The sequence below is a fragment of the Sciurus carolinensis genome, chromosome 1, assembly GCF_902686445.1.
Source record: "Sciurus carolinensis chromosome 1, mSciCar1.2, whole genome shotgun sequence".
NCBI classification, from domain to species: Eukaryota; Metazoa; Chordata; class Mammalia; order Rodentia; family Sciuridae; genus Sciurus; species Sciurus carolinensis.
The window spans coordinates 110,975,883-110,999,829 of NC_062213.1; the positions used below are offsets into that span (position 1 = coordinate 110,975,883).

The 23,947-nt window shown below is 34.8% G+C and overlaps 1 protein-coding gene across 4 annotated transcripts in view; it reads left to right on the forward strand.

Annotated features, from left to right (window-relative positions):
- The window catches only part of Slc16a4 (solute carrier family 16 member 4), a 33,795-nt gene extending 10,951 nt beyond the window's left edge, over positions 1–22,844 (forward strand). For 2 of the 4 annotated variants that reach the window (XM_047546250.1, XM_047546259.1), the window contains exons 7-9: positions 2,255–2,466; positions 4,015–4,108; positions 11,687–12,358. In XM_047546250.1, the coding sequence (XP_047402206.1) occupies positions 2,255–2,466; positions 4,015–4,108; positions 11,687–11,853 (473 nt within the window). In that variant the 3' untranslated portion in view covers positions 11,854–12,358. Of the gene's footprint in view, positions 1–2,254; positions 2,467–4,014; positions 4,109–6,165; positions 6,440–11,686; positions 12,359–21,543 lie in introns of those variants that run through there. The other 2 variants (XM_047546273.1, XM_047546265.1) reach the window with 2 other exon arrangements.
- The last annotated feature ends 1,103 nt before the right edge of the window (positions 22,845–23,947 follow it).

Below are 23,947 nucleotides of genomic sequence, written 5' to 3' on the forward strand. Positions count from 1 at the left end.
TTTCAACTTGCTATCTAGAAAAAAAATGAACTTAGTTTTAATAAAATTGTACTAAAAAGCTCAAGAAAAAGGATGAGCTGTGGGAGGGCTCTCCCAAAATCTAATTTTTTAAGCTAGGCGGAGTATCAGGGCTTTCCCCTGCACATATTTATCACTGTACTTTGTTCTTAGACTCCTCTCACTAGTGGACCCTAACCGAAGTCTTACTTGTTCTTATATGTCTGACATAAGAGACATTCACTATTTATTGGATAAATATCCAATTTTAAATAGTTGGTGCTTGCTGGGCATGGTGGCACATATCTGAAATTCCAGAGGCTAAGGCAGGAGGTTCACAAGTTCAAGACGAGCCTCAGAAACTTAGCAAGACCCAGTCTCAAAATATAAAATAAGATCATCTGGGGATGTAGCTCAGTGGTAAAGTATCCTTGGGTTCAGTCCCTCGTACCAAAAATAAAAACATAAAAGAACAGGTGCTCAGTAGCAACAGTTACTCCTAGAAGCAGAAAAACCCAGATAATACAGTAATTGAAAGGACTGGTCCTGGAGTTTGACTTTCCAAATCCAGGTTTGTGCTTAGCATTTTCTAAGTATTTGACCTTGGGCAAGTTACTTGCCTTCTCAGTGCCTCAATTATTTCTTCATGTGTAGTACAGACATGATGATACCTGCGCTTTTAAGGTTGACAGGATTAAAAATGTAATGTACATAGAGGTTAGCATGATGCCTGGCCCATAGTTAGCATTCATTATCTTGTTAATATTTGCAGGTAGGGCTGGAGGTATGGCTCAGTAGTGGAGCACTTGCCTAGCACGCACAAGTTCCTGTGTTCAACCCCCTGTCTCCTAGGGGCAAAAGTTGTAGCTAAGTATATTTCCCCTTGAAATAACAGTAAGACAGATAAATATGGAGGACAGTCACTAGTGGATTAGCTTACATTCCATTAGAATGTAAGGGCTGGGGATGTGGCTCAGTGATAGAGTACTTGCCCAGTGTGTTCAAGACCCAGGGAAAATAAGTACTTAAATAAGAAGGCAAGTTAAAAATAAAAACAATCATTTTAGTTGAGCATTTGTAAAAATGTTTGGAGACAGACTGAATGCTTGATTCAGAAGTTATAGGTTCTGTCAATTAACAAAATAGGGATCTTAAAAAATGAAGAGAGATGAGAAAGAACTAGTTTGCTCTAATTATCTGGAAATTCACAATAATTCTTCTTACTAACTTCTTTGAAAATTTACCAAGACTTATAACTGCAGATACTCTGCTTCAGTCAAGTAATGTTGTGTGCACAAGAGAAAATACCTGGCTAAAAAATCTTTTTTCTACTATAATGTCTGGCAAAATCAATTTAGATCAGTGTAACTCTAAACAATGGAACCACAAGTCTTAATATACAGTCCCAATATGTATCCTAGAAAATAATAAGTGATAGTACCCCCTTATTTAATTCCCTTTTTAATGGAAGAGTTTATATTTGAACCACAGGAAAGAATGAAATTTAAACAATTGGAGTTCATGCCATTTATTCTGGGTGAAAATCTCTCAGTATTTGTTATATTAGCTTCTAACAGAATAAAGGGTTTCATTGTACAGAATGCTGTACAATGAAACTGAATGAAAAAAACTGTGGTTCTTAAATTTTATTCATCATATGATAGCTCTAATATTCCAAATATAATCTCCCATTTCTAAACTTCCTACATATTTTCAAATTAAGCCTAATGACTTTGGAGATCTTAATCCCTAAAGCTTCATGATCAATAAGAGTTCCAACATGTATGCTGTTTTAAACTTAAGACTTTATTATTTATTTTCCGATCTTCTACCATTTAACTTCCTCAGGATACTGACCTAAGAGTCGACTAGTCTTTTAGAAATCTCACTTCCTCATTTGTGAGACTTCTTAAGAGGAAGGAACTGCAATGCCTCCTGAGCCCAGGGTCCTCTAACCAGGAATTCACAGTTGGGTGTTATGTTTTTTCTAAACACAATCAGAAACAACACCTGCTAACTTAATGGTTTCCTACTCAAATCTGGAGAATACTTTTTGGTATTTTTATATGTGTCTGGAGTGTTTAAAATGTGTGTAAATTAAGATCCTATTGTGGAAGACAAATGAATTCCCCCCTCACTCCTCATATACTGGAGTCAAGATGGGGTCCTATTGAGGAAAGATGCCTTATAATTCACATTTTTCATAGGGGCTAGGAAATGAAATCAGGATTTCCTAAGACTTTCTATGTTGTTCCAGGTATCATTGAAACAATCAGTCAGCTTATTTCTGGATGGGTTGCAGATCAAAACTGGATCAAGAAGTACCAATACCACAAATCTTACCTCATCCTCTGTGGTATCACTAACCTGCTTGCTCCTTTAGCCACCACATTTCCACTACTTATGACCTACACCATCTTCTTTGCCATCTTTGCTGGCGGTTATCTGGCACTGATACTTCCTGTACTGGTGAGTAGACACATCATTAACATTGTTAAACCATTTAGTACAAGTACTAGTAACAATCTCCCCAAAAGAGAAGGCTTCAGAAACCCTGAAGCTAGCTATATCCTGTCTAGTTATTCCTCTTACCTTGTGCTGAGGGAGGGTAAGAACTAGTTAGTTGGGACAGAAAAAGAATGAAAGCAGGAAAGGGCTTAGAAGGATTCCATTCTGCTTATCCATCTCCTAGGTAAGGTTTGTGTTCACTCCTCTCCTTCAGCTCCAATAGTCTTTGACACCTAAGCACAATTTAAGTTTCCCTGAGAACACTTCAAAAGAAAAAGGGATTTTCTGATTAGTGTTGCTTTTCTTGGTAAGATTACTGCCTTGGTCCTGTGTACTTTGAGGCCATATATATATATATATATATATATATATATATATATATATATATAAATAAATATGTATATATAAATAAATAAATAAAAATAATAAATATTTATTGATATTTATTAATATATATATATATATTTTTTTTTTTTTTTTTTTTTTAAGTACTGGGGATTGAACCTAGGGGTGCTTTACCAGTAAGCTACATTCCCAGCCCTTTCTTATCTTTTATTTTCAGACAGGGTCTAAGTTGCTGAAGTTGGCCTAGAACTTGTAATTCTCCTGCCTCAGATTCCCAAGTTGCTAGAATTATAGGCATGTGCCCCTGCACCTGGCCCTCATGTTTTCACCTCAAATGGAAGTGAAATACTTATAAATTATAACACTTCTTTGTTCTTGGAATTGCTGGGAACCTACAGGTTCTTCTTAAAACCAGGTCCTCAACATGCTGGAACAGAATCCCTAGGAGATTTCCAGCTTGATATCAGTATTAGCATAAGTCTACAGGACACTGGAGGAGGCTGAGCTGAAACTCCAACTTCCTAAAGCCAAAATTGACTCCTTGTAATTTCTTACTTCTTTATAAACTTATGGTACTCAGGTACAGGTAGATTCAGAATCACTGTCAGCTCAGATTGTAAATTATCATTTCCTTACAGAGATTAGTAAGACTCGGAAAGAAAAATACTCTTGGAACTACACAAATGTTTTAAAAAAAAAAGACCAAAACCACCAGGCACTGGCATATGCTTGTAATCCCAGTGGCTCAGGTGGTTGAGGCAGGAGGATCGCCAAGTTCAAAGACAACCTCAGCAACTTAGCAAGGCCCTGAGCAACTTATCAACACCCTATCTCAAAACAAAAAATAAAAACAGGCTAGGGATATGGCTCAGTGTTTAAGTTCCCTGGTTCAATCATCCCTGGTACCAAAAAATAAAAATAAAAACACCCAGAACTAATGTCCCTTCACTAATAAACTGAAGACACTGCCTACCTAGCTAAGTTACTATACCCTATTTGATCTCTGCTTTCATAATACTGGGGGCAAAAGGTCATCCAAACTACCTCAGAAGTCAAACTATTCATAGTCTGAGATAACATAAACAGTACTTGCCCCTTTGCAGGTCCAGGTCTCTATAGAATTTTATCCTTAATATGACTAATGTTGAATTCCAATGCCCACAGGTTGATCTGTGTAAGAATTCTAGAGTGCACAGTTTTTTGGGACTTGCTGGTTTCTTTGCTGGGATCGCTGTCCTTTCTGGACCACCTATAGCAGGTAACAGCTGAGCCACATTCTGAGCAAATTTAAAAAGCAATAAAAGAAAACACTGATCCAGAATTAATGCTAACATGTAATGACAGTATCAGGTTAAAGAAATGGAATCTTTAGCTTTCCTGTATCTAATCTGCTCCATCACTCATATAGGAAAATCTGAGTGTTAATCCAACAGCTGTCCCCTGAGAAATTTCATATGTTCTCTTGGGAATTTTTGAGCCAGGAAGTATGTCTGTGTATCTAGGGAGGCAGTTCAGAGTTTTGTCAAGAGTCTCAAAGACTCATGAAACTCGAGAAAAAAAATCACCACAAGCATCTTTTATATAAATAGGAGTTGCTCCCACAGACTTTGAAAGCTGCAAACCTAATACCTTTGTTCTTTGATATGTCATATAGCTGTCCAGGATCTGTATTTTCAAAAAAGATGGGAGAGGAAGGCCCTTCATATTCTATCTGTAGCAATAATAGGAAGATACTTGGCCTAAAGGGCAAAATCTCTGTGAGAGGATATCTGGGCCACTAGTAAAAATTATATACAAGTTCATACAGTATATATTCAGGGAGTTCTGATTAAGTTAACTTTAGGGTTGAAGTGTGATTTTATACTCACCTTTTAAGAAACTAGATAAAAATTAAACTAGATTAATGAGCAATTAATCCAAGACCACTAAAATTTTGACTACTGACATAGTAATATTTTACCCACAAAAAGGAATTTAGCCTAAAATTCACTTTTGCTGCTTTCAGTCCTACAGTGAGACAGAGAAGGAATCTATCTGATCTTGCCCTCCATCATTTCTTAAATAAATTTTATAATGATGTTACATTTGTCCCTCTTACTATTAGAAAAGGGAGAGAGAAGAAAAAGAATGTAAACTTAGGATAACAGGAGGAAAAAAATATGCCATTATCTGAGGTTCAGTTTAAGTATACTCTAAGGGAAAATTTTATACAATCAACTGCCTTATTTGCATTGATGAACACACCCTTTCCCATGCTGTCTCTCAGCCTACACTTTACACCTGTAAAGTAGGCCAGAATTTTCAAGCCCAGAGGCACACACCTGTAACCCTAGCAACTCAGGAGGCTAAGGCAAGAATCAAAAGTTCAAGCCGAGCCTTAGCAACTTGGTGAGACCCTACCTCAAAATAAAAAATAAACAAGGATCAAAGATGTAGCTCAGTGGTAGAACATTCTGGATTCATTCCCCAGTACAAAAAAAAAGGCCTAGAATTGTTATCTAGGAACTGGTAAAAGCAGTCAACATACTAGAGCTGCCCAGAAAAGTTACTCTATGGCTAATACCCAGGACAGTGAGATGCAGAAAACAGTTCAAATACAGTTTGCTGATGCATTCTTTCAATTTGGACCTTTCTTCACTGGCTGTTACAATGGTGGCCTTGGAACTTTTAAAGCTCATTATGTCAAAAGTACCAGATACCAGGGCACAGAATATATTATTCAAATGACAAAGGCATATAACATAATTACAATATGTTTAATGTTATACATGTTCTTGTATACATCTTAAAATAGTGTTTAGAGTTCAACATATATGAGAACACAAGGCAAGTTTTGTGAGGTCCCGTGCCTAAAAAGGTAAGTAGGTGCATATGTGGGTCTTGAATCAATTTGTTGTGTCATGATCTTTTTTATTTTATTTAATGAAAAAGGATAGACTACAACAGAGATTAGGAAAGAGTGTTATCTCTTTATTGTGAAACTTTTATTTCATCCATATACACACCTATGCAATATAGAATGAGACATAAATTTCTTATTGTCAATTAGCAAAAAATGTTTGCAAGCCTTTTACTACCCAAAGTTTATACCCTAGAACTATATGTGAAGATAAAAAGAGCTCATGATGAATATTTCTATCAATTTTTAGATTATTTAGGCAATCATAAATTTTATAAATTCTATAAAAAATTCACAGGAAGTAATAGAGCTACTGATAACTGATGTAGAGATTTTTTTAATTCAGGAATGTTCATAGTATCTCAAACAAGATTATGGTAATACATAATTTAGTTAAATTTCCTTCTCTATACCAGGATCTCTCACTGACTATAATGTTGTGCCACTAAGCATCTTGTTGAAGGAAGAAAGTTCAGGAAAGTCCTTATGCTCTTAAAAGTCATCCCTCTGTGAAACAACAAAGAAGACTTTACAACAGCCATTAGATTTGTTTATAATTTCTGACTCTAATAGCAACTACTAAAGGAACATCAGAAATGTTGACTTACAGATTAACTCATTTCTCAAGGGGTATGTGCAATTACATGTCTATATTTATCCAGAGACTTACTGATGATAAAATACTGAGTTGTCAACCAAACTTCAGAATTGTGTGAGATTCTCATTTTTTACTTACCTAGATCTGTTATTACCAAATGCAAAAGCTGAGATTCCTATAAAAGATTAGACATTTTTTTCATCAGAAATCTGGCAAACAGTAAATTCTCAGTTGAAACACTAGTTAAAATTGGTAATATTGATTATGTCAACAAGATCTTTCTCCTTCCTGTATGGAAATGAACAACAAAAAGTTCTATATAACATATTTACAAATTCAAGGAAATAAAAAGCATAGAAAATCCAACAACTTTAAAAACACATTATTATTAAAAAATGTAAATCATATGTGCAGGAAAATTATTTATACATCTTTCTCAACTGTGACTATGACAAGAAACACTGTAGCAATTAAATTATCACATCTTTACTGAAAGTAACAGGGATTGAAAAGATGGAAGTGAAAACTAACCCTTCCTATACATGCTCCTCTAAAAGGCACCACCCCCACCCACTCACTCCGACCCACAGTCCCTTCTATCCATTTCTGATATTCAGTAACAAATTCAGTTTCAGTTAACAAGAGGGTTAGAATTAGACCAGGTCAGTTTTAAGGTTGTTCTAGTTTCCCAGACCCAGAAGGGTCAGCAGACCTAAGTGTAGGCTGAATGTCACAGCTCATTCGAATCCAGCTGCTATTTTTTGCTGGCAGATAGCATCCAGGACTACATACTGGCACCAAGATGGAAGGCTTGGAAGGTTGTAAAAATGAAACAGATTAACTATTTTAAGATCTTATTATATTTCTAGGAGACCTCTATAACAAAAGTAAACCTGCAGAAAGCATATAAATATATTAGTGCCTTGGGAACTAAAGTATGTATACATTCATAAACTCCAATATACAAATCAGATATAAACCATTCAGTTGAAATTCCTAATCTTACATTCAAGGCACTTGACATATGAGCTCAAAATGTTCAAAGTTCTGTTTCAGTTTAAAATAAAACCAAGGTCCCACATTACCTGCCTATAAAATAAACTGAACGCAGTTCCCCTCTGTCCAAATACTACCCATTCCCAACTAACAAATGCAAATATTATGCTAGTATATACTTTTGTATATGTATCTATTTATTTAAATCAGTCACAAACAATAATTTGAAAACTCCCTTAAACACCATAAATAATTATTTGATTACAACTGTACTTATTCAATAGTTATCAAGCTACTATTTATTTGCACAACATTTTGCTAGATGCCATATGAGATACATAAAAGTTACCCTCTCAAAATCCTGTGACTCTGGGGTTTGTGGGTATGGTATTCAATCTGCCATATACACTGTCAAGACTTCACACCGAGGACAAAAGTCTACAACTTCTAAAACTGAGAATTATTAGAATCTGCATTTTTCTATTTCATTAACTGGAAATTTGATTAAGCCACTGTAACTCATCTCTCCATTTCTTACCTTTGATTGAAGATACTGTAAGCTATGGAAATAAAACCCTTAAAATACGTTGAAGTTTACCTCAATTAGGCAGGTGATTTCACAAAAGTGATTTTTTTCTCAACACACTCTTAGGAACACTATTTCTAATTCCTGAATAGATACAAGTCAATTGTACACCAGAATACAAAGTTAACTAGTTCCTAAAGAAGTAATACATGCTATGTATCTGTTTTTTTGGAAGTTGGGGTAAGAAGGGACAAGTGGGAAGACACGGTCAAGTTCTCTGTCCTCCACAAGTCCTGAGAAATACATTATACATTGAAGAGACAAAAGAAAATAATGTAAACCAATTTACTTATCTGGTGATTACTTTTTGCCACAAACAACAAAGCCCTCAAAGAATTTCACTCTGATCCGGTATTCCTAAGATTCATGGATACCTACAAAAACATAAAAAATAAATTCCAAATAACTCTCTATGTTGGTTTTCAAAAGTGGGACAGGAATCCTTCCCTTGCAAATATAACATATTTAGCCAAGAAACTGAGTTTCCAAATGCAAACAGAGACCACAATCTTCTCTTTTTCCCTTGTGGTACTGGGGATTAAGCCCAAGGGCACTTTTTACTGAGCTACATCCCCAGCTCTTTTTATTTTATTTTTGAGACAAGGTCTCACTGAGTTGCCCATGCTCGCCTTGAACTTGCCTTCCTGCTGCCTCAACCTCCCTAGTTGCTAGGATTACCAGTGTACACCACTGCACCCTGAGCGACCACAAAATTATCATAGAAAAATGTTAGATGTTCCTGCTCAAAACAAAGGTTACAACCATACATAAGGTACATAAGGACATGACTTAGACTAATAATTAAAAATAAAATAATCTTTTTAATAAAACTTGCAACACACAATGTTGCAAGTAAATCTTACTGCAAATTTCTATGTCAGGCCTTCAGTGAGTTCTTATCTTAAAAGCCCTGAAGTTTAAATCCGATAATTCACATTTCCAAAAGTTGTTTGTATCATGGCACATACAGAAAATACTTGTATCACATACTGAAAATTAAAGGACAAAGCTGCTAATAAACCGCCAATGGCTCAGTGGATGAGAGATCAATTATCTCTGTACACCTTGGAGGTTGGTCTTTATGCTATACAGTGGTAGAAGTTATAATTTAAACTGTCCAGTTATAGAATTCTCAAACACTTATTTGAACTAGCATTAAAGAACTTTGAGATTAAGGACCTTCTGGGTATAGTTCATGTTTTAACAAGATTGCCAAGAGTAAGTTTGCAGTAGGAAACCTCATAAAAAGGATTCGTAACTCAGCTCAACAACCAAATTCTGAAATATCTGGCAGTATGAATACTTCTTAGTATGTCAAACTTTTTACGGATGCATGGCTTAACTCATTAAATGATGTAGAATGATTTTTAAATACTGACACTTAAAAAATGAATTTAGAATTCCATATTAAACATCAATTTGAAAGATTATTCTTATCCCTTTCTGCTGACTATAAGAAAACTCGTTTGCAGGAAGGAGGTAGAGAAGAACAGAGGTTCTTTGGATTACAGAGAGAGGAGTGCAGGGAGGTATGAGGGTAGGAAGTACATTAGAATAAATGGGTCATTACCCTACGTACATCTATGACCACACGACCAGTGTGATTCTATATTATACACAAACAGAAGAATGAGAAGTCACACTCCATTTATGTATGATGTGTCAAAATGCATTCTACTGCCAAGTATACTAATTAGAATAAAAATAAAAAATAAAAAATTTAAAAAAAGAATACTGGTTTGCAAAGCTGTTAAAGAAAGCTCAACCAAACCTTAATTGTTTTAAATTATCATAGGAAACTGCTAGACATTCTTGCTCAAAACAAAGGTAACAACCATACATAAGGAAATGATTTAGATTAATTATTTAAAATAATTATTGTTATTACATAATAAGCAATGATTTTATTATGCAAAGGAATCAACTGGGTGCCACCCAGGATGAAGAATGCTTGAGGGAAGTAAATGAATCTGAATTAACAGGTGAATCTGAGGCATGCAGTCCAGAGACCCTAATGAAATGCTTACATAGGGCTCTGACTTAATAACTGCATCAGCTACCAGTTTACTCTTCACAATGTTGGCTACATGAAGTAACAGTCAGTACAGAGTGAGCACTTGCATGCATATGTATCATCCTGAATTACTGCTGGTAAAATAATCTTCTTCTTTTACATTCACAATGCTTTTGCTATAATCATAAAAAAAATCCAGTTTTTTGAATGCCAACATGAATGTGTGCTTCCATGTAAAAGTCAGAATATAAACAAAGCTGCTAATAAACAACCAAAGGCTCAGTGGATGAGAGATCAATTATCTCTGTACACCTTGGAGGTTGGCCATTATGCTATATAGTGGTAGAAGTTATGATTTAAACTGAATATAGAGGATATAGAGAATATAGAGGCTTCTGAACTGCCAATAATTTCTTCTAAAAATATGTACTTAGAAATATTAAACTGTTTAGAGCTGGAAGTACATTTGCATGTAGTCATTTCAGACTGTTAAAAATAAAAAGTAGAGATCTAATAAAATCAGACCAAACATACAATCTTGTTTTACCTTTTTTTAGTGGTAGACAAAGGCTAGTAATTCTAATGCAATAGACTGATGTTTTAATACCAACGAAGCTCAAATTTTAAGTTAACTAGGAACCACTTAAATTTAAGCATGATTATGATAGCTAATATAGGTTGAGTAACCCTTATCCAGATTGCTTGGGATCAGAAATGTTTCAAGTTTCAGATACTGGAATATTTGCATATTCAAAATGATGTATCTTAGGGATGGGACCCAAGTCTAAACACAAATTTCATTTGTTTCATGTATATCTTACACATATAGCCTTAAGGTAATTTTACACAAAGTTTTATATAATTTCGTACATGAAACAAAGTTTCATGTTGTGGAATTTTCTACTTGTGACATCGAATCAGTGTTCAAAAAATTTCAGATTCTGGAGCATTCTGGATTTTGAATTTGAATTAAAGATGTTCAACCTAAGCCAGCCGGAATGGCACACACTTGTAATCCCAGCTACTAGGAAGGCTGAGGCAAGAGGATTCTAAGTTCAATGCCAGCTTGGACAATTTAGCAAGACCCTGTAGCTTGGTGGTAAAGTGCCACTAGGTTTAAACCCTAGGTACACACACACACATTTGAAAAAAAAGAAAGAAAGAAAAAAAAAGACATTTAGATTTCAGGAGGAACTTTGATCAATCAGTTCCTTCTCATATGCTCTTATCACCCAAGCCTTCCCTTCATAGCACTTATGATTAATACCTATCTCCCTAGTAAGCTATAAGCTCTGTGAGGGCAGAGACTGTTCTGGCTCCATATCCTTAACACAGTACACTGCCAGGAATAAAGTAAGTACTCAAATGTTTGTTCAGTAAAAGAAAAGGCGGTAGTAGCAATTTATAATTCCTTGCTCTTTAAGAACAGTGATATTCTAATAAAATTCACCATTAAATGAAATAGTATGTGCCCCCTCATCTTTTCCAACTGCCATTCTAAGCTTGGAGATGAGTTGAGTTCACAATGACTTTTGCATAAATAAGTCCTTAACTCATATGAAACTCATTAAACTTCATCAATTAGAAGTAAGACACGTAAGAAGCTTTATTAACTTTCTAATGGGTCACACACAATACAGATTGGTAAGTATAAAAGGTCCCTTCCTCTGAAGTGCAGTTCATGGCTGAGAATTACTAATGGAAAGATTTGCTTCACTAATAGAAACCATTCCTTCTTTCCAGGCTGGTTATATGATCGTATGCAGACCTACACTGGTTCTTTCTATTTCTCTGGCACATGCTATCTCCTTTCTTCAGTTTCCTTTTTCTTTGTACCATGGGCTGAGAAATGGAAAAGCAAAAAGTCTGACCAGAAAGAAAGAGAACTACAATCAATGGAGAGAACTTAACAAAAGAAAATATAAACAAATAAGTTAGTGAAAACCAAAGCTTGGGAAGAAAAGCTCCCTTGTTTGTAAAATAAAAGATAAACTAAATAGTTTGGAAGACTCCATCTTGCTTTATCATTCTGAAGAACAGACATTACTGGCAGTAAGAAAAGAGTAACAGTAACTTTAAAATTAATCAGTTGAAGCAGCCACCTTAGGTATTATATAAAATCAGTGTACTATAATAAATTAACCCACTCAATTGTGCCATTGAGAATTTGGTCACTAAACTATATGAAGATGAAAACCTTTTTTTCTTAAAGAAGCATAAAATATAGCCATTGGTTAACTAAAACTTTGAAATCTGAATGAATATTAATACCTTGACTGGAATGGTATCATCCCTCCCCACCCCAAGTTTATCTTTGTCTATCAACTAGAGGTAATCTTTCTTTTCTTTTTATTACTTTGTTAAATTTCTATGATATGTAATGCTGTGTAATAAAAAATAAAAACTGCTTTAAAAAGCCCACAAAATCTTTCATTTCAGGATCTGTATGGGAGTTCCTACTCATCTAAACAATATATTTTTTCACTACATCTAGTTATCTAAAATATTCTTAAAGATCTAAATCTCTCTTCAGAACTACAAGTTTCATATTACAGTTGTATAGGTGTTTTAATGGATATATACTTAAATTAAAATGTTTATTATATGTGAAATAATTATATTAACTGATAATTTTACTTAGATTAAGCAGTTACATGTGACTAAGGTCTTTTGGAGGAAAAATATCCTAGTTTTCTGCAATATCAATTTCCCTTAAGAGCTTCAGAATGCTCCTTAAATTATCATCATCATGACACCCTTCCAATAATTCCTCTCTGCTTTAAACATCTGATTCCCTGTAAGAAAAAATCCTTAATTGAAAGCCTGATTTGAGCTCAAGATTCCATTCCTTTTACTCCCTATACAAGCATTGTGAAAGCTTTGCTGCTACACTTCCAGCCACCTGTCTCTCTCCACCAGCTACACTCTCACTTACCATTTATAATTTGACTAGCTCAAAGGTTCACTACTCTGGAAAGCCTCCCCCACTATCTGGAATCCCATCTAATCTTTAAGAGTACTCTATGAGCTCACATGCCAATCTCTTCCAATATTCTACAAGATCAACAAGATGGATGAGATTTTATTCATCTCTGTATTCTCCAAGACCTAGCATGAGTTTTGGAACGAAATTAATCATGAATGAAATCTCATTTATCAAATGTTGGTCTTTCAAGGTGTGATGACACACACCTGTAATCTTAACATTTGGGAGACTGAGGGAAGAGGAGCACAAGTTTGAGGCCAAGGAAACAGCAAGACCCTAAAAAAAAGAGAGAAGGAATGTAGCTCAGAGGTAGAATACCCTCTGAATAAATAATGCCCTCTACATAAAATGTCTTATTTTAAATGTAGTTTTTAATATGTAAATGTAGATGTCTAATTTATTTTACATTTACATGTAAATTAATGAATGTAAAACAAGAAAACTACCCCCTCACACAGACACCAAAAATAGTGAGCTAATAAAAAATCTCAGTTCTGCCACTTGTGACCATATGATCTCATAAATTACTTAACCTCTCTGAGCCCCCAATTTCCTCTGTAAAGTGAGGATAATACCACAATGGAATTCATAGATGTACTGAGAATTAAATGAAAATACACTTGTACCTAGCAAAATACTCTTCATACACAGTAGCCTCAACCTTCCTTTCTTCTGCCTTATATTTCAAAAAAGAAGAAAAAAATATATTAATGATTGTCTAGGAATCATCCTCAATTCCTCCTTCCCTCTTGAGCAGTAATTATTTTCAAAGGGATTTAACTAACTGCAACTACGTAGGGCAATTAGATTTTTTTCTTCCATCTACACAAACTGTACATTTTAAGTAGAACCAACTAAAGAACTCCAAACTGAAATCTCATTCAGACAGGTTTTACAAATCTTATGTAACAAAGTTGTTCTTCATCCTATCCAGTCATAGCCCCTCTAAACAAGGGTAGTATGAATTAAGAAAGCCTGAATCCCTAGACCATAAGAAGTTAAAAACTTCTATATCTGTGTTCATTGTGTTAACAATTAACTTCCACTTGCTCCTCCTCTCCCCCGTCCCCACTGAACTACATTCCCAGCCCTTTCTGATTTTTTATTCTGAGAGTATCTTACTAAATTGCTGAGGCTGACCTTGAACTTGCAATCCTCCTGTCTCTCCTTCCAAGCCACTGGGATTACAATCATGTGCCACTTTACCTGGCAACAATTTCTGATGTTTCTATTCATTTTCTATACTGTTATTTTCATGGAATATTGGAAGTCACTAAGGTGTGTGCATTTTATATACAGTATTATTTTATTTAATCTTCAGAAGCAGAAACTGTGATGCCCATTTTACAAATTAATAAGCTGAAGTTCAAAGAAACTAAATAAGCCAGTAAACTGTTAAGACATAACTTAAACAGTCTGACACAAGAACCTACACTTTCCCTTCTATATGACCCTTGCTTCTTGGGGGTAACAGATTATGAAGCTTATTTAGCTAAAATTGACTATCTTATTTGTTATAACTCAAATAAGCCTAAAATTTTAATTTCCAGACTGAAATGAATACAAAGTGCATAAGAACCAGTGCCCCCCCCAAAAAAATATTAAAATCACAGATCTTACCTGCCACCATGCAACCACATAGTTGATAAGGCAATTAACTTTTTTAGGTCTTTCAAAGTTAACTGAATCTGATCAAAGAAGGTAATGTATAATTACAGGCCATTTATAATTCTTTAATAAATAGTTGGAATGTTTATAAATTCTAAGCCTTAAAATTTTTAAAACTTATCTTTTAGAGTTATGATTATGTGAACACATAAGTTCCATGTACTACTTCTTAAGTACTTACTAAGTTACATTTAAAAACTGTTAAGCTGGCGCAGTAGCACACACTATAATCCCAGTGACTAGGGGAGCTAAGGCAGGAGGATCCCAGTTCTAGGCCAGCCCGAGCAACTTCACAAGGTCCTAGGCAACTCAGCAAGACCCTGTCTCAAAATAAAACATTAAAACATCTGGGCATGTGGCTCAGTGTAAAAGTACCCCTGAGTTCAATCCCCAGTATCAACAAAACAAAACAAAACAACAACAAAAAAAATCATTTCTTTTTGCTCTAAGAAAATGCTACACCATCCTTTTAAAAGAAGAAATCTATATATGTTGGTCATAAAATATTATTTCTGATATTAAAGCTTTATCTTAACAGCATTTTTAACTTTTCAGAGTTCTTTCCCATCTATTACCTTATTAATAACATGTCAATGCTGTGACAAAGTTTGGATAAGTATTATTATTCCTACCTTCTACTTAAGGAACAAAAGCAAATTAAGACTAAGTTATTTGCCTAAGGATACAAAGCTAGTCCTTAACAAAACCTAATTACTAGGCTGAGAGTTCAGTTCAGTGGTAGGGTACATGGAAGGTTGGGTTCCAATTCCTGGCACACACACAAAAACTCCAAGAACCAAAATTTAATTATTGGTGCTAATTACATCATGGCAACTGGGTTTTCTTCTTTAGTGAATTTCTGGTATTTTTTTTTTACTTAAATTGACATGTATACGTCCAAGGACTACAATGATAATTTTGTGGTATTTTCCCATTACTCTAGGCATATAAATATATGTGATGTTATGTTTGTTTGCAAAAATTAGGTCCTTAGTAAACAAACACACTTAACTATAAAATCACCCTTTTCCATGAAGAAAACCCCCCACATATTCATATTTTAAATTGTTTTGAAGACAGACATATTGTAAAACTTGAACAGTGGTTTCTCTGAAGATGTTAATATGAAATTAAAACCCAGTACTTTATAAAAAGCCTTGAGTTTCCCTTAAACCTGAGGCATTAGGACGACCTATTTGCCTCATGTATCTCATTTGCTACAAATAGTCACCCAACCATCTCACATTTATCACCTATAGTCTTAACATATACACACAATCAAAAAATAACTAAAGTGCTTGGAACCAATCTTTTAAAATCAGTTTAAAATCCTTTGTATTTTATTTCTATGAGATGTAAACAGGCATTACCTAGGATCAATGGGATGAGATGTCACTTCTTAAAAAAAGAAACTATTAGTGCAGCCAATCTGGAAAGCAGTGTGGAGATTCCTCAGAAAGCTTGGAATGGAACCACCATTTGACCCAGCTACCCCACTCCTCACCCAAAGGACTTAAAAGCAGAAACCTACAAAGATGCGGCCACATCAATGTTCATAGTTGCTCAATTCACAATAGCCAGATGGTGGAACCAACCTAGATGCCCTTCAATTGATGAATGGATAAATAAACTGTGGTATATTTATACAATGGAATATTACTCAGCCATAAAGAATAATAAAATTTACAGGCAAATGGATGAAACTGGAGAATATCATGCTAAGTGAGATAAGCCAATCTCAAATAAGAACCAAAGGAAGAATGATCTCACTGATAAGCGGATGATGACACATAATGGGGGGGGGCAAGAACGGAGGAAGGAGGGACTGTATAGAGGGAAAAGAGGAGTGGGAGGGTAGGAAAAAAAAAATAACACAATGAATCAAACAACATTACCCTATGTAAATGTATGATTACACAAATGGTATGCCTTTACTCCATGTACAAACAGAGAATCAACATGTATCCCATTTGTTTATAATAAAAATAAATTTTTAAAAAAAGGCAGGAAAAAAAAAAGAAACTAATCCCTGATACATTCCAATAGAAATTAGTATAGTATGAAATTCCCTTCAACCCAAAATGTAGATCAATAAGAACCTAGGGAGGCCTTTTTAGGGAAGTAGACACTGAACTAAGATTGAAGGGACTGTCTGAATTTGGATGGAAATGAAAGATTTCTTGAGACCTGAGATTCTCAGTTTTAAAACCAGGACAAGTTGGCTAGTCTTACAAAGGTAGAGGATATATCTGGATCCTTGATAGCAGGTGGCATATTAAGGTTTTTCTAGCTACCTTTAACAACAACAACAAAAACAAAATCACAAATTCAGTTCTATTTTTACCTCAGCAGAGCCCCAGTTAGTATAACATAAACTAACAATAGAAGGATACATTTTATAATGAGAACTCACCTTCTGGGCATGAACTGACCAGGAACTTGTAAAGGACAATTTTTACAAGTGACAACTGAACAGAAATGAAGGCAAGTTATCCAAATCTGGTTTATGTCAACCAATAATAATGTTCTTTTAACAGTGAAAACAGTAATATGTCAGGACCAAGGAAATAAGGTAACTTCTAAAGAGCAAGAGCTAAGAATGTCTTTCTTTCAGTATCAGAGTTTTTAGTAAGTTATTTATATATACCAACCTGTAAACCAGAGAGATTTGCTTACCACACATATTTCAAGCCTGTGCAGCATGGCACTTAAAAGCCATCGCAAGAGAAGACTCACCAACTAGCAGTTGTCTTAGGTTCTACCAACAATGGGTGTCTCTGCCTGGAGAAGAACAAATGTATGTTCCCCAACAGAAGAACTTATCCTGCTTTGCTGAGAGAGGAGAAAGGCTTAAAAAAAAATGGTCAGTAGAACAGTTCTTGTTTTATAATCAAAAGAAGAATCAGACTGCTACAAAGAGTATTAATTCATGCAGACTTTTAAAATGTCCTCTGTACATATTTTATACCAATTTTACCTTATCAGAAAAATAGAACAGAATAAGATCTAAGAGGATAAAAATCAATTTTATGATCCCCCCAAAATTAAAAATAAGTGAGAATTAAATTGTTCATTCTTTGAAGAAATGTGAAGTCAGATTCACAAGAAAAATAAATCCATATTTAAACCCCTTTTTTATATTTAATGACTTGATATCAGTTTCCACTCAAGTGAAATATGTAGTTCATATTTCAGATCTAGTTCACTGATGTATATCTTTATGCAGAAACTGACACCATGCCACTGTCAGTAAGATATGGGTTTATAAATATGGAATTAAAAGAAACTTACCCTTTCCCTTTGTGCAGCTCTGACTTCCAACCCAGTTTCTATAGAAACAGGTAGACAAGTGCCAGTGCCAGAAGTCTGCCAATTAGAACTCAGCTTTTACTTGTTGAATAATAAAGCCAGATCCCAAAGTCAGCTATAGGATTTTGTCAGTAGATCCTAAAAAGAAACCCAGGAGGAAAAAAAGATGTTTAAACCATCACTGTACTTGGAAATACTCCCTCTTTAAACTTGGTTATTAAAAGAGTAAAGGATAGAGATCCAATACCATATGTTAAAAAAAATTACTAGAGCTTCAGTTATTACTAAACTTAGGCAACAGCAAATAGAACAAAAGATGACACTGGAGGCTCAAAATACCTTTAAACCACATTAAAAGAAAAAAAGAACTATATATTACAGAAACACAGTAGTTCTAATCACAAATCTTGAACGTTCAAAATTAACTTCTTCCTTTTGTGGAATGGGTTGTAATATTAAAACACTCTAGAGGATAAACTTCACAAATGAAATTTGTCAGGAGGAACAAATGATGATGCAGTTAAGTTTCCACTAAAATCTCTCATTTCTGAGGACTAATCTATAAATCATAAATAAACTCTCAAAAAGTTTTCTAGGACTGGGAATATAGGTCAGCGGGAAAGCACTTGCCTCACATGCTTAAGGTCCTGGGTTCAAATCCCAGCACCAAGGGGGGAAAAGTTTTCTAGAGATATTGACACTGCTGTGCTCAATGAAAAAATCCCTCCAAAGCACATATGCCAGTTTAAAACTTTTAAGAATTGTGGGATGCAAGAATGATCTGGATGCTTGGTGAATATATTTTAAATTCTTTTAACATAAAAATTTACACTTTAAAAATATTCCTGTATCTATATCAACATAAGGTATAAACAGTCATACTGCATATACTAATACACATAAATCAGTATTGTCTTTTGCCACTGTATAATTTAATATGAATTGAGATTCTTGATTCTTATTGCTATGTAAGGAAAATAAATTATTTATGTAATTAGAATCATAGGCCATTAAAACAAAGGCCATTAAGAACCATTCCTCAATCCTGCTCAAATTTATCTTCCCATAGAAAGTTTATGGCTGGGGGTGTGAGCGTACTCTGTGGTGCTTACTCTACAGCCCACCCACCACCCCCGCCTATAAAATGTTCCTAACTCTACCTCTACAAATTTTCTAAATCATTGGGCAACTATTAGCAATGCTGATATTCTCATCTGTACTTGTTAAAAGGGCTAGGGTGTGGTTCAGAGGCATAGTACTTGTCTAACATGTGCAAGATCTTGGGTTTGATCCCAGTATAGCAAAACTATGATGATGGTGATGATGATGAATATGTATTCTATATATCACAATGTCAAAGCAGAATAGGAAGGAGATGAAAAAATGTAAGCATAACCAAATAATCAACAACCAGCCAACCAGGATAGGTAAGAATAGTAATAAGTTAATAAGACTGGTTAATAAGACTCTCCCCCTAGTTAATAAGACTGGTAATTTTCTGATCACCTGAATCTCACTACCTCAGAACTCTTTTATTCCTACTTTTCCTGTTGAAAATATTTTTAATGCTACACTGTAACTGTCACTAATACACAAATTTGAGTCCTATGCATGAGAAAGGTTCTAATCATCAATTTTTATCACACAAAATTCTTAGCTACACCTAAAGAAATGTTTCTATTATTATTATTATTACTAGGGATTAGACCCAGGGGGGGCTTTACTACTAAGCTATATTCTAGTCCTTTTTATTTTTTGAGACAGGGTTTCACTAAGATGCTTTAAAGCAGTGTACATGAACTTCATGTACAAGGCCTGGGGGCTTTGTCCCATTCAAAAGGTTTGAGATGAGGCCCTCCAAGTCTAAGTTTCTAACAAACTTCCAGATGATACTAATGCTGTTAGTTTGGAGACACACTTTTGGTAGCAGGGATTCTGGAAGATTAAGCAATATACTGTACAGACCCCAAATTATACTCTGTAAGTTTTTGGTTTAGGCTTTTAAACAATCTGATTGGGTTTGTATTTGTTAGCATGTACAAGATTTTTCTCTAAAGCAATGGGTCTCAATCCTGACTGTACAGCAAAATCACCAAAGGCACTTAAAACAAATGAAAAAAACAATACCTGGAACTTCCCAGAATCCCACTCCAAGGTCTATTTTTTAAATGAATCTCTGAGAAAGAGTCACAGCTACTGGCATTAAAGTTCCTCAGGTAATTCTAATGTGCATATTTCTGCTTACATAAAGAATATACACAAACTAGAGCCTGTAAGATACTTATTTTGGGAGCTGCATAAAACTATGATCAATTTATACATGCTAAAATACAAATCAATTTAATGGGACATCAATTTTCCCAAGTGCCTTAAAATGTGTAATAACATATAATTATAGCATCCGAAAGAATTAATTTTGCCTATAATGATAGTTCTTTTTGTGGACAGATACAATAACTTATGCTCATGTGTAAAAATTTTTCATTAAGTCTTTTTTCCTGGGTGAAAAGTAAATCCATTAGTCACCTGAGAAGAGTCAGACAACAAATTCAGTGATGCTTTGCATAGGATGAAAACTATTTCACAAAAAGACCCTCAATTAATTTTTGGCATGAAAGTTTGGTTTGATACCACCAGAGAAATGGCAAGTTATAAAATACAGAAAGTTTGGTGGGTGTATTATATCAGAAATTTATATGAGTACAGTGAAAATTGTCATGACAATTTGCTGAAAGCAGAAAGAATATCAAGTGGCACACTGAAAAAAAATGAGTATATACTAAAAAGACAACTGCTTTGAAAGTTCAGAACTATCAATAATTATGAACCCTAAGAAGAAATAGTATCTATATTATTGTAAAGAATACTAAAAAATAGCTTTGTGTTAAGGTATATGCTTAGCATGCATGAGGCCCTGGGTTCAATCCCCAGCACTACTTCCCTGCGTAAAACCTCCCCCAAAACAAAAACCCCACTAAATAAAAGAATACTGCTGATCTCTAAGCAAGAATATATTCATAGACTTACAAAGAATCTGAAAAGGTAAAAATGTATGTATTTTACTTGGCATTTAAAGTAAATTTATATGATACTTTGAGACAATTTTTCTTTTCTTCTTCTTTTGGTGGTGAGGATTGAGTGCAGGACCTCTTGGCAAGCTAAGCACATATTCTACCACTGAGCTACCACCCAAGCCAGAAGTAGTCAAATCTTGATCAAATCCTAACCTGCCACTTGCTGAAAATCTCCAACGGCTTTCCACTGCCTTAAATATTTAATTACAGTTCAAACTTTTACTACCTCACTTCTTCCACCAGTATGTAAGCTCCGTAAGAATAAACTTATTTTTTTTACCAATATACTGTAATAATAGTTAACCAAATAACTGAATAATTAATTAGCTCTACTTATCAAACACAATAAAGTATAGGTCATACAAAATAAGAACTCTCAGTCATTTAGAGGACAAAGATATACTCAACTTCACCCATACAGTTTGAGCATCCTTTATCTGAAATACTTGGGCCCAGAAGTGTTTCAGATTTCAGTTTTTCAGACTTTGCAATATTTGCAAAGGCTTTATTGGTTGAGTATCCCTAATTGGAAAATCATGTGTTGTTCTGTTTTGTTTTTGCAGTACTGGGGCTCCAACCCAGGAACTTAAGCATACCAGGCGAGCACTCTGCCCAGGAATACATCTTCAGCCCAGAAATCTGAAACGTTTTGAACACGAAGACTGAAAATTTTCAGATTCTCAAGTATTTCAGATTTCAGAAAAAGGACACTCAACCTGGAATTCCTTTCTATCTCAGTCCTGTTAGTAACCTAGTCATAAAGTAGTAAAGGTTATGACCCATTAATGCAACCAACTTTTATGTGTGCATAAACACGAACTTGCTCAACTCCAGAACTGCTTTCAATTTTTAGATTACAGTCATATGATTTTTAGATTAATGTCTAAAATTTCAAGGATACCTTACTCAGTTCTTGGTTGTGTATCCCTTAGCCAAGTCATAAAACTTTTCTGGCATACCTTATAGCATTTCATAAAGTAAATCATGGGCCCTTTGCAGATTGTTATTAGGCAAAATTAAATACTAAGCAAGACTATCTTGAAGAGATAATTACATAATTGTAAAATGGTTACTTAATTGACAATTTTAAGTGATAATCTGATGGCATTTGCAGTTTTGTTCTCTCCATCTGCTCCAACAGATTTGAGTTTACCTTCTGGAAGTTCCTCCTCTCAGCTTCTGAGACAGAATACTATTCTCGCTGTCCTACCTAGGTTTCTTTTCCAGCACCATCATCTCTTCATAAATTCAACATTATCCTAGCTTTACTCCTTAAGCAGTCTTTATGCACCAGTGTTATTCAACATGCAGCCCACTGACCACAGAATGTATTAGAATTACCTAGAAAGCTTATGAAAGAATAAAGATTCCTGGACCATTCTGGTCCTAACATTCTAAAATGTCCACAGTGGAGAGAAAAGCCTGTTTTCCCAAGGTTGATTTGTTTGTTTGCTTTTGTGGTACTGAGGCACTGAACCACTGAACTACTTTTCTACCCTTTTGATTTTTGATTTTGAGGCAGGATCACACTAAGTTGCACAAGTTGGCCTTGAATTTGTGACCCTCTTGCCTCAACCTCCTGAATGGCTAGGAGTATAGGCATGAGCCACTGACTTGCTTCCCAAATATTGCAAATGTTAACATACTATAGGTTGAAATCCACTGCCCATTTTCTCTAGTTGACACATTTAGCCATTCCCTAGTCTCCAGAAAACAAGTAGTGAGACATAATAAAGCCTAGTGACCAAAAGAGCCCTAGCTGAGACAAAATCCTGATTAGAACTCCAGTCCTATCACTCACTCTCAGATTCTGGTATGTGGTGAGAGTTAAATGAGACAAGTACATACAATACTTGGCAGAATGTTTGGCCTGAAGTCAGTATTCAATAAATTATTGCTATCAAAAATGTTCCAACTGGTCATACGTTTTCACTCTACCCTTCTCAAACTGGCTTGCCCTTTAGGATTTCCTATTTTTGTTGATTCAACCATCTTACTAGCTTTCCAGGTTTCAGTTTGCATCATATCTTTTCTATGGACAACAAACTGCTATATTATTACTCTTGCCTGCCTGCCCTAGCCTGTGAAGTCCACCTCCCTCCTACCACTCCACGTCCTTCTTTAACAAATTCTTCCGTAAAGCCTTTCTTGACCATCCCAACTTATTTCATATACCCATATCACCATACAAAAATGTTTTAGCACTTAATGACCTGTGACCCACTTCCTATAGCTGACATGAACTATTAAAATTTTCCCAATATTTAACAATTTATCTGTTTCTATCTAGTTTCCCCAATTACAGTATAAGTTGCCAAAGTAGGTAGAGAGTATCTGATACTTTACTTCCTATTCCCAGCACCTTAGTTCCTAATTACAAAGCCAACATTCAAATGATTATAGAGAAATCTTAACTGGAAGTTGAATATTACAGTCACTTGAGCATGTGAAGTAATTTTATCTCAAGATCAAAAACTCCTATGCTGCTAAGACCAAACTTGTCCAAGGTTTGAAAAAATTGTTATTCAAAAAATTTCTCTTTTAAGTACTTCAAACTAGATTCAAGTTTCTAAATAAAAGATCTTTTAAACAGAGAAGCCCAGAGAGCAAATTTGAGTGAGACATTAAGGTGATGGTCAGATAAGCCATAATCAGATATACTTTTTAAAAAAGAAAATTAGATGCTATATAAGCCACAGGCAGTACATTTATTACCTCAGATACACTGATTTTAAATAATTATATGACATGCTATAGAAGTGGTAATGTATAAAATCTGGGTTGTTTTAATGAAGTCAGGTGATCCTCATTTCCAATTTTAATAACTTGTAGTCAAACTTCACAAAACGAGCCCAAGTCAATTCAGAGGTGTTTCTGGAACTATGTCCTTTGCAGAACCCTAAATATTGATCATATGAAAGACACTGGGAAACCACAAAATTAATTCAATAGGCAGTTTCCAACTTA